The 12701-nt window shown below is 34.8% G+C and overlaps 1 protein-coding gene across 1 annotated transcript; it reads right to left on the bottom strand.

Annotated features, from left to right (window-relative positions):
* Positions 1–1127: 1127 nt before the first annotated feature.
* On the bottom strand, positions 1128–10622 carry LOC141438081 (uncharacterized). Its single transcript, XM_074101748.1, has 2 exons — positions 10448–10622; positions 1128–10286 (listed from the first exon to the last, which is right to left on the bottom strand). The coding sequence occupies exon 2, from the start codon at positions 10181–10183 to the stop codon at positions 2873–2875; it is 7311 nt and encodes a 2436-aa protein (XP_073957849.1). The 5' UTR covers positions 10184–10286; positions 10448–10622; the 3' UTR covers positions 1128–2872.
* Positions 10623–12701: the final 2079 nt, after the last annotated feature.

Genomic DNA, 12701 nt, shown 5'->3' with positions numbered 1-12701 from the left:
GCAAGCTTTTTATTTAGAACACATTTATTTGGTCAATATTAGAACAACTCTCAAAACTAGGTTTCACTCGAAAACTTAATATTTCCCGTTAACAATAATTCCGCACACCGCCCTCTTCACGATATAACACTATGCAGAGCGAGTGTGCGACTTTTGGTATTACATCTATCACGAAACACTATCACGTGCGTTACTGGCATAAAACGATATGCATTTAACATTAAAAACGCAAAACAATTCTTACGACTTCCTAATAATTTAGTCCATAACCATTAACACAATAAAGTGTTCTAACCACAGTTAGTTACAATGTATTTAATCTAAAATATAACAATTACCAATAACGTGCTCAAAATAAAACTCAAACCATACATTCAATAGTGCTCTATTACAGACACCAGGAGGATATCGAAAAACATATACACTTACAAGGGACAAACTAAAGTCACATTCAGTTGGACTGATCCACAGTAGACTTTCATTTTAAAAATTTATCCAATAGGTACAGCCTCAAAAGATACATACTTATGAAATTATGCTTTTTTATCTAGAAGAGATACTAGAACACTCCTAACCCTATACGTTTGTACATTTCATGACCTTTAATATAATAAAGTTACCCCGCTTAATCTAGTTAAATAGATATATCTATACTTAAAACATACTTACATATATCAGTTTTTAACCCACTTCATTTAATATAAACAAATCACTCGATACATGGAAAAATCATTTCATTTTTAAACTTATTAACTAGGTACGATATATAGCTCTAAAAGGCGACACTTGCTATTACATATATGCAGGACTCTAATAAAAGCACATTATTTGGTATTTTTTTATTTAACACCCTGTACATGATATAAAAATAGCGTATTATTTACTTTAATACGGCTTAGGCACAATCAGGCTAACATGTTCAATGCGAGTACCTTGATTATGAGATCAGTGGATATACACCAAAATGTTTAAAATAGTCAGTGTATACATAGTAACAATAGGTAGGTACACAATGTACTGGTGCACAATTTCAGCTCGTTAAAGGCACTATAGCTCAGTTTTATGCTAATATAATTATGATATATTCTCACGAGAAAATATAGCTGTTGCAAATTATTAGACAGGCATCAGGTTACATCAGGCACTTTATTCCAGTAGATTTAAAAATTAATATATTTTAATTTTTAAACTGTATCCCATATATTGCGAATGGCTACGTAAAGGGTGAAAACAGAACTGTAAGTATAAAAATATTTTCTAGAAAAGCGAGTGTTTTCCAGCAAAATATTAATTCTGAGTATTAGTGTTGGTTATTTCACGCTTTAAGTTTATTACGCTATGCCATTGCGCTGCAACATCACAAACAACTTTACAAACAACATCGCAACAACAAGCATATCAAGTTTTTTTATATATACATACATAATTATATGATATAGTGGTAGTATAATATAGTAATAATAGCGGTACACACTGTTTGTACTTGAGCCTAAAATAATAACACCCATTTCTCGCATAACACTTATTGGTGCTTAAAAGTTACGTGAGCAATTGTTAACCACATCAACAACGGTTTTTTAATCATATAAATAATTAGGTACTAAGTTCTTACAGTAGTAACTAAATCAACAAATATTACTAACTACCATTCTGTTATGACATAACTTGTTTAAAGAATACCTCCTTAATTAATGTTTCCATAACATAGATATGACCATATCAAACATACACAAATAATATCTTTCCTGATAAAAAAAAATTCAGGGACTTAGGTTGCTGAAACACTGATCAATTGAGACTGATAACTAAACTAAGTACATGCTACATAGTTGATTTTCATGATACTTTAGCAAAGATACAATATTAAGTAGGTATATTTGAAGACGAGAAGTTAGTTTGTAAAATTTCTTTTCGTTTAATTACTGTGCCATTTTTAATATCAATGGTGACAAATAGCATAAAAAAATTGCGCAATTTGAGGGCTAATCTTCAAATTTTAATTTATTTATTAATAATATTTCTTTTATAAATAATATACTATCTGTTTCCCGCAACATGTGTGCGTCCCATAGTTGCTCTCTTTACTTTATTAGTATAGAACTTTATTAGATAGATAAAAGTCAGCTAATTATTACGCCGGGACACCATGCTTCCAACCGGGACGGCGTACCGGGACATGTCCCGGCGTACCGGGACATATGACAACCCTAGCATAATGGTTTATTTCTTCAAACAAATGCATATTTTTTTACTTACTGGTATATCTTTTCTTAATCTTTGAATTCGCATTACGTAATAATACACTTTTCATTTAAACATACCTAATTACTTCAATATGTTTCATTAACAAGTCCCTGTAGCACAACTCAATGATAAAATTGTTTCCAAACTATATTTTATATAAACTCGCAATTATTTAAATAACAATATTAAAGTAAAGTAATAAATAAACAATTAATACTAGTTATGGCTATCAAAGTGCATAATATGTGCAGGTACTTATCTGAAATATATTGTTTTTTGTAACCCTGCTATACAAAATGGAATGACTATAGGAAAAACAATTTTTAATAAACTTTAAAACATTGTAACGAAATATATACAGATCAGATCAAATTGCACTTCAAAATATTTTCACAAATATATATTAAATACCTAAATATTTTGATTTCCCATATCACACTGTAGAGAATTTGGCTTTGTTAGTTTGTGAACTAAGTGGTTAACTACTTAACTAAATTAAAAATTATTGGAATCAAAGGAATGTTAGTTATATCAGGTGGGTTTTACAGCTGAATGGCAGCACAAACTACTTGGTCAGAAATAATGTGAGGCGCCCTGAGACATCGTTCTTCAAACAAACTACCTTAGTTCAGTGACCATGCTTCAATTTGATGGTATATTTAAGGTTGCCTTTAGGGAAATCGTTTATTGAGGGTTGGGATATAATAAATTTCGCGCTACTTATCGATTTATATTTACAAAATTTTTCAGCTAAGACATAAGTTTTCTTTCTATGACTAAACACAGCCATTGTTTTATTTCTGAGCGCCATTTTATCAATAAGGTGATTTTTCTCAATGAAAACCCATGGCTGCCACTTTCGTCCTGTTAAATCAGGGTTAAATGGATCCTTAGCGGAAGTACTTGCATAATGCGATCCATTCTCTGATTTCTTAATAACTACTTTCGGAACATATTTTCTAGATTTTTTATTTTTTTCTTTATGTTTTTGTAACTGAACCTTATCAATGTTTTTTAGAACATCTTCAAATTTGGGTTTAACTTTCTTTGGTATGTCTTTATTTAGATGAACGTTGTTATTATTACAACACACGTTGCGAGTGCTTAGCTTTGGCTCTTCTTTGGATACTTTGTTTTTTTGGAATTTCATAAGACTTTGCTGAGGCAACGGCAGTTGCACTCGCAAATCGGGAATAGGTTCTTTTATTGGAGGGATATATTTTTGTGCAGCTTTGGTAATAAGTGGTCTATGTGAGGTTAAACTAGTATTATAATTAGGATTTAAATATTCCTTTTCTGTAAATTTGCAACTATTTTCTTTACGATTATCAAACCTTAAGTCTTTCACTTCGGAAATCCTGGACCCTTTGTAGCTAGAAATTTTTAAAAGAATACTTGAATTCTTTTCTTCGGACGTTGTTGATGAGACTTCTGGCGAAGAACTAGTGTATGAGCTATCTTCTTTTTGTACATAGTTAAACACATTATCCAAACTTGATTCACATGAATCTACTTTGCTATCGTTAAGAATGTCATAAAGTTTTTGACGAGGTGACGCTATATTTGGATCACTTACGGTCGCTGGAATGATTGAGTCTGATACTAAATTCGCAGACTCGTCAAAATGTCTTGTATCATTCTCCTTACTATCTGAAGGAGTTTCATTAATTTGAATAGAACTTGGCAATTTGTCAAATTCTTTCTCGGGCTCAGATCCTAAACGTTGGTAATTATTTATTGGCTCTGCAAGCAACATTTCAAGTGAGTCGCTGTCATAATATTTAGTGCTCTTTTCAGTTTTTTGAGATTCTCTATCCATCAGTTTTTTATTTACGTCCATTTGAGGTGTGCGGTATAACGCATCAACAAGTTGGGCGTCATTGATGCACATATTGTCACCATAAATGTGCTTAACTTTATTGGTATGATCTACAGCAGCACTATTTAAAATTCCCATATCTCCATCATCAGATTCATAATCTGACGAATCGGTATCTTTAGGAGTTGCTGGCTCACCAATAACAATATTTTCTGCAATATCTTCTGTCTCAATGACTTCTTCATAGCCAACATCTTCAACCCAAGATTTCTCTAAATCACACTCGGAAACATCTGTATCTAAGTTTCTTTCTTCACTACCTAATCTGTTGACGATCGGTGAACCACATTTTTCATTATCAGATGTATCACCAGCTTGGGTTTGATTTAAGGGCTCATTTTGGAGTTCTGTGAAATTACTTTCTTCATGTTCAAAATTTTCTTCTGCAATTATGCAGTCGTCATCAATTAATATGCAGAATGAAATATTGTTTTCGTTGTAAGTAGTTGATATTGAATTTCGTCTACTGTTCTGAATCATATTTAGTAAATGGGACTCATCTATATTACTACTGTTATAACACTTATTACGCTTCTTAGGCAACATAAAACATCTCTTCATCGTAGACTCATCAGCATCACCGTCGTATGCGTCTAAGGCAGAATCAGATAAAGATCTTTTAAGTGAGAAGCGAGGTCTTTCACATAAATTATAACGTTGTTCCTTTTTTGAGTCGTCAACGTTAGCAAGGTCCATGTTAGGAGACTCAATTTTATTTTGACAGACAGCTTTTTCTTGTATGAGACTTTTAAGTTGACTATCATCAGCACTTATATGTGTTTTGCTAATATCTGTTTGAGAAATACTAAATTCTAAATTTGATGATTGATCTACAGTATTTTTTTCATGTAATTCAATACCAGACTCACTAATTACTGGTTTCTCATTCAACATCGTGGTGAAATTTAAAACGTTATTTTCACGATTGTTAAATTGTTGCCCAATTTGATTTACAATGACACAATTTGAACTCTCATGGTCAATATTTAAATTTAACATTTCATCATGATCCTTCTTACAGTTACCATCTTCATCTTGGATTTCTATATTTTCCTTTGTTTCATTTCCAAAATGCTCTAATATATCAGATTTGAAAACATTTTCTTGGTGTTGGTCATTCAAATTTTGCTCGTTTGTTTCAGGTAATAGATAGTCTTTAGTTCTATTTTCTTTATTTTCAATAACATCTACACTATCAGTCGGATCACTACAATTACGATTTTGCTGGTCATGATCATATAACATTGAAGTACTATCTAAAGAATTAGTACATTTCATTTGCGTTTCAGGTTCTTCGCGAGTACTCTCTGAAACATTGATTCTAGCAAGAGTGCTAACTTCTTCATTAAAAGTAAGCAGGTTTTGAAATCTAGGTGAAAAAAGTTCTTTTCTTACATAACCTTTTAAATAAAAGTGAAGATCATTTCTTTTTTTGACCTTAGTTTGATCGGTATTAGTTTCACTATCAGTTTCGAAACGTTCATCAGAAATGTTATATTTTTCATTTAACGTATCAAGTACAGGAAAAGTTTTTTCAATTTTAGATTGCATTAGGTTTGATTCTTGACAAATTGTAGGGCCCCGTTCGCCCTCAGTTAAGGATACATTTGATAAAAGAGAAGTTCCTAACTTTTGAACGATTTCATTTTTGCTGGCTTGGTTTGCAGCCATCATAATTGATTCCTCGAAAGAGCTATCATTGTTTGTTATTAGTGATTTACTTAAACTGAGATCAGTCAGAAAATGATTCTCATGAACTGCGTTAACAGTGTTTACTGACATAACATTATTTTCTTTTTTACTGACGATGTCAGTGTTGTCATTTCCAATTGTTTTTGGTGACAGTTCTTTATTAAGGGTATCTGTTAGTGATTCTTGGTTGTTTTTAATGCCAGGAGTAGTATTTTCGCCATTTTTATTTGAGTCAAGAACGCATTGCTCCATATTCTCTTCTTCAACCTGAACAGACAAGTCGATATCACGCTGTATAACCTCATTATCTTTTTCATTTAATACATCCAGTGTATTTATTTCAGTTTTTTTTTCAACGGTTGCATTTAATGATTTCATCTTAGATCCAAAAAGTCTAGATTTTCTAACCATTTCATTTGTACTATTTGAAGGTAATTTCAACTTTGGTTTTTTATTACCAGTACTTATTATATCATTTTCAGAATATGAAGAATGATTTTCAGTGCTTCGCTTTCGGCGTGTTCCATCTAGTTTATTTTTATTCTTTTTCAGTTTAGGTATGGATAATTCATTTTTATGTTTTATTTTATCTTTTTGAGGTATTAAATTAATTTCTCCCTGTAATGATTTATTTACTATGCAAGTGTCAATATGTTGACAATTCTCATTAGTAGATATTTTTCCCTCGAATACAATCTTATCTTCCTGAAGGCAATTACTTACATGATTTATTTCTGTATTTAAGTCTAAAGTCTGAACGTTTTGGACTTTATCAATTACAGGTTCAGAAGAAGATTTCATTTCAATTTCGTCGAGTGCCAATGCACTTGGAACAATATCAGTTCTATCACAGCTCGAAACGTTTAAATCCTGTTTCTCAGTATAACTCAAGCTATTAATGATTATCTCGCTATTTTCTTTGCTTAAATTTAAATTATTACAAGTAACATCATTCTCTTGCTCAGATTTAGATACTGTAAGTGTTTCAGTAAGTTGAGTAGTAGATAATGATGGTCCATTTTGATATTTAAGCGGTGATTCTTTTAATGTTTCACATGTTTTGATTTCAGTCTCGATCTTGCGCTTAAGTTCTTTTTTTGTTTGATTATCGTCAGAACTTTCCAGATTCTTTTCGGAATCCATTTTAGTATTCTTGTGTTTATTACTACAATGCTTACCACTTTTTGCGTCTTCTTCTGTATCAATCGTCGAATATCTAGCTTGTGGAGATAAATTCATCGGCATTTCTAATGCAGCTTTCTCCAAATAGCGATTAGATAAATCTCTGTAAGTCATGCTCAAGTCTTGAGATTGCATTTCAAACTCACTATTTTGTATTGTCTCAACACTACAAGTTCTGTGCAATAAATTATCCGCCTTTGGATATAGTTCAACATTATTTGCAGAGTAGTTTTCTATTTCCTTATGTTTATTGGAAACAACACATTTTTTATCAATGTCACTTTGACACATGGCTTCAGAATTTTTAGCCTGTGAGGCTAAGTTAATAGCAAATTCTTGGTCATCTTTCCTTAAGTAGCTCCCAGAAAATAAAGCATCAGTACTTTCTTCGTGTATTCGAACATTATCTGGATTTTTAATAATAACGCTGTCTACTCTTGTAGCTTGAGCTCTTTGTTGTGTTGTTTCATTGCCATCTGCAATATTCTTTTTTAGTTTTCTGTATTTGCTCAGTCTAGAAAATTCTTTATCGGTTTCCATTCTGGTTTTTGGAGAGAACTGATAATGAATATCATATTCTGCACTAGCAACACTATTATTAGTAGTATTACTCTCTGACCGCTCAGTATCTAACGCAGGAAGATCTTTTGAGAAGGATGTAGCTGTACTCAGTAGGGGTTCTGTTTTATTTGCATTAATGAACTGTTGATTAACTTCAGGGAAACTTAATTCAATATCATTGTCAAGTCTAGGTAATGATGCTAAGCACACTCCAGAATTACTTTCCAAATCATGCAAACTATAACATGTCTTCAAATTATCTATTACAGATGGCTCTGATAACATTTGTCTATTAATCATTTTACAACTGGAAGATGTACTTACAAGAGGATGTTTTATAGTTTTAGTATTCAAAATATTTTCCATATTTTCATCTGTTACACTTTGTAACACTAATGGTGATTTTACATTTACATTTAGTGGATTTGCCACTTTCTCAATAACTCTTTCATTCAATACAGTTTGCACTGGGGCTGCTACTTCAACATTTAACATTTTGGGACTACATGGCTTGATTTCAAAGTTGCAGCCAACATCTTTGTGGATAACTGATTGGCTTATCTTAGCTTCCACATCGAGTGGTGACACGGCGCGTGGTAATGTGTCTTGTTTGTGAGCCACATTTTTTTGTTGAATTTGTCCATCTCTTTTAGTAGGCTCTATGTTGGCCATGTTTGAAGATTCAATGGCTTCTTCAAATTGGTTAAGAAGCTCAAGGCTGTTATAACCCTTGATATTTTTTGGCAACTTGGACACTTTTTGAATGTGTTCATACTTGCTTAGCTCTTCCCTTGGAACATTGACTAATCCCAGGACATATAGTTCTTCTTGATTTTTAGTGGTATGCTTAGAATAATTGTATGTGTCAACAGGAACAATTTTAACATTATCTTTACTGGAACTGTTTTCAATAATTTCATCATCTCCTTCACTCCATGATGATATAAACTGCCTAATATCCTTTTTAGTTTTAGATACTTGGTTACAATTGGGATCAGGTTTATACTGAGGGGAAGATCTAATTATAGGACCATACCTATAGTCGGGTCTGCCATAAGGATCCATTGGTATTCTGTTAACACTATCTATACTTCTGACACTTGTTACTGAGGATTGGCTGAAATATCCACAATCATCCTGAGGTGTTCCATGAGTTTGTCCAGTTTCATTACTGGCATTTGAATCTGCTGGTGAAATTGCCAAAGTGCTTGGCGAAAATTGCATAGGTAGTTTTGTTAATGAGTTATTTAAAATGGATGGATCCAAATTTTTCAACTGAGCATACTCAAAGTTTTTCATTTGTATATTTTCTTTTAAATAATATGGATGTGGAGGTGGACCAACTCCATGAATATTCCCAGGTGGATAATTGGGCAAAATAATTTGGTTTTTCGAAAGATATGGCCTAGACATTTCATTGAGGTAATAGTTATCACTTACAGGATAGGCTTTTGGGCGAGTGTCATAATCAACATGCACTTTATTATTTGGGTCATAAGGTAGTTTGTTTGAAATCACTGCTTTGTTTGGCCCATCTGGCGGATATGGGTGCATTTTACTTTGAAGAGTATTACCTGGTCCAGGTCTATAGGTTGGATGAATGACCGGATTACGTAATGGAACACCATAATTGCCTTGCTGGTTAAAAGACCTTTGATAACCATCCATGACTGGTTCTGACATCCTATCAGTATACTTGAGAGGTGCCTGGGGATAGCCAGGGTATGGATGTGGGGGCATTGATTTTGGCAACTCATATTTATGTGTTGCAAAAGGATGGGGTGGGTGATAAGGGTTAGGAAAATTGCCTAAATATTCATACCTGGCTTGAGGATACCTCTCCTTGATGTTAGGGTATGGCTTGAAACGGATGTTTGCATCATGATAGTACGGGTCTGGATACAACTGTGATGGTTCTTCATGGCCTGTGTGATGCCTGGTCAGTGTTGGACGGGGACCAGCACAGCTACCAAAGTCTGAATACTGGTAAATTTCAGGAGCACCATATTGCCTCAAGGGCCGCACATTAACACTGCCGGGAGGCCAACCATGGGGCATATTCTTTACTAGCAGAGGGTTGACATTAGATACACTATGATCAACATTTCTTGAATTTTTTTGGTCACTACTCATTGGATTAACATTATAAGGCACATCATAGTACTTTACCTCAGCAGGCACATTTAACTTAGTGCTTTTGGATGCATATGTAGGATCCTCATTAAGTTTAACTACATTGTATCCAGGGGGCATAATAATGCGCTGCATGTTTTCTTGGAATGTTTGTCTGGGCGATATGTTTCGTGTAGGGTCCTGGTATTCCACTACCTTGTGTGGGTATTCAGGTGGGCGCCGATACACGGTGTCCTGGCCGAGCCATGGCTCGACGGGCGCTTTTTTGGGGAAGGCATCGCGCGGGGGCGGTGCGACCCGGTCAGGGCCTATGACGGCACACGGCCGCGTGCCCTGCCCATCCACTTTGAATGAATTTGAAGCGACTTCCTGCCCCTGCTTGCCCCGCTCATAGTGGAGCGCGGCCGCCGTGTGCGTGTACTTGGCGCCGCCATCGCTGCTACGTTCTGCCAGCGCTGACTCGGCCCTCAAGTCTTTAGCGTCCATGGCCATCGCGAGTTCCACACGGGATCTCACTTGCTACCATCTTTTACGTATAATTCAAATCGAGCTCTTCTGTTTTTTTAAACTTTTTATAATAGAAATATCGTTCATCCTGCAAATATAAACAAAATATCAATCAATATCCTGATAACTACTTTGGCAACTGTCAAAACACTGTGCCACAATTGCCACATAGACTACACAAATTAAACATTGAAAAACACATATATACACTGTTACAAAGCTGAAATATTAATTCACTTCTAGATTTACCTTAACATTACAAAACATCAATATTATTTCCTAGGAGACACCGATTTATTACGTTCCTACGTCGCCCATGCAGAGGTGTTAGTAAGTGTTGCTTGTCACGAAAATTAGTAAATGAACTGTCAGCATTTTATTAAAGTTTTTAAGTTATGCAAATCAACAAATACGCATGGAAAGTCATAAAATAGGGACACATTAAGCAACGAAGTAGTGAAAACCGTAATTTATAAGTCAGGAGATTAATATACATTTGCCCCCCATAAATTATATTTATATTGCCAGCGCTTTTCTCTATACCCGAAACAAGCGAAGTCGGTACAAGGTCGGTACCAACCCAACGAAATATCAACTATAGGTTCGTTTATCGTTTCTCGCTAAAAGTACTCCAGGGACTACTACGAAACTCGAAACTCGAAGTTCGTGTCGTGCGATCCCTCTGACACTTATACTACATAATACGAGAGCGAGAGGGACGGTACGATACAAATTATTACGAACTTCGAGTTTCGAGTTTCATAGTAGCCCTGCTGCTGTAGCTAAAAATTTAATCGCCATGCCGCAACTATTTGAAATGCACTAAGAGCATAAGACAGTCAATTTATGAGTACTAAAATAGAATCATTTGTTAGTTGTTACTTACCACCATATATCCTATTGCTATATTTAATAATCCCAGACATCTGTTTTTCGGTTCAATATCATTAACTAATCGTATATTATGTATAAAAGTTTATAGTTTAATGTTAGGTTTTTTAAAGTATAGATGTATAAGCTACATCCCTTTGTATTTTTCGAAAAAAACAAAAATGTCAAACGGGGTGACACTATTTCCCAGCCGTACAATACCGACTTGGAAAAACCGACATAATATTTCGTGTTCACGCCCATAGAAACTTTTGCCAGTTAGACACCAGATGGGCTACTACGAAACTCGCAAATCGAAGTTCGTATCGCACCATCCCTCTCACTCGCGTGTTAAATGACATAAGCGTCAGCGGGACGGCAACATACGAAGTTCGAGTTTTGCACTTCGTGGTATAGGGCTTTGTATTTGTAATGTATTTGTATGGGCGTGTCTGAGAGCAAGAGCAAGTAAAAACACATGGGCCCTATTCCACTATAGATACATTTTGTTATGCAAATATGTGTAAAATCGATATAAAAATAAAAATAAACAAGTACTATCTTTTTCTTTCTAAGATGTGTCGACATATAAAAAAAGACTGCATGACATTTATTTATTCTATACTCGCCAATGGTTTTTCATTACGAGGAAGTGACGTTTCATCGTGCCATCCGCCATCTTATGCGATAGAGGCTTTGTGGTACGTGAGCTGTCAAGTAAACTAATACTACGGAGTTTTTGGTGATTTTCAGTGTTATAAAAATACTTTTAAATTTGGTTTGTGTTGTGGACATCAAGTGATGCAAACGCAATATGCCTTTGTGTTCCATACAACAGTGTAGTTCTCGGAAAACGAGAAATCAACCGGTTTTGACTCTTCATAAGCTAGTTGCCGTTATTTCAACAAATAGTGCCATTTCATGCTATTTATTATTTACATATTGATAATTAATTTTCTTAAGGTTTTTTTCATTTCCATCAAAGATATGCAGATTTTTTCACCATTTAACGTTGTATTTTTGGTTCCATTAAATTTAATAAAATTGACAATCTTCTTTAGTGTTGTGCTGATATAATCGACATAAGTAGAACTGAAATAACTGTAAATTTCGTCCATGGTTTTTGACTGATGGCTGCTCTAATTTTACAGGTTCCCTAAAAATGATGTACTTATTACGGCGGAAGTAGTTCGACGCCATAGGCGCAGATAATTAACGTACGGTTTTCAAAGATACAGTCCTGCGTTTCTTACAAATAGCAAACGTTGTTTTAGTCCACGGTAATGCACAGCAGTTCTTTAACCCACTTGACAGTATTAGCGACACCCGAGCGGATTTTTTCAAACGACTGGCTTTGAATTTTCTCCACTTACTAGTCGGCTGACTATTGCGCGGGATCCGATTATCGTATATAAGTTCTAGTAAAACCTGTAGTTGGGTACCGATTTTACCCCAAGGTGTATGTTATGGAGTGGGACGCAATGTCCCCGTGACTATCCGCATTTTCAGCTGAACGTCGACCTTGCCTGTATGAGCGCTCCGAGGGGCACAGTATTCTGCGGTGGAGTATACCAGGGCCAGGGTGGAAGTTCAGCGCGAGCACCCCACGTAGTCCCAGCAGACGTCCTATCAG

This window comes from Choristoneura fumiferana, chromosome 18 (genome assembly GCF_025370935.1).
Source record: "Choristoneura fumiferana chromosome 18, NRCan_CFum_1, whole genome shotgun sequence".
In the NCBI taxonomy this organism is placed as follows: domain Eukaryota; kingdom Metazoa; phylum Arthropoda; class Insecta; order Lepidoptera; family Tortricidae; genus Choristoneura; species Choristoneura fumiferana.
This window is presented reverse-complemented; position numbering and strand designations above follow the sequence as displayed.

What these genes read in the sequence shown, in the direction of transcription:
- LOC141438081 (XM_074101748.1), bottom strand. Translation starts at nt 10,183, where the DNA reads ATGGCCATGGACGCTAAAGACTTGAGGGCCGAGTCAGCGCTGGCAGAA.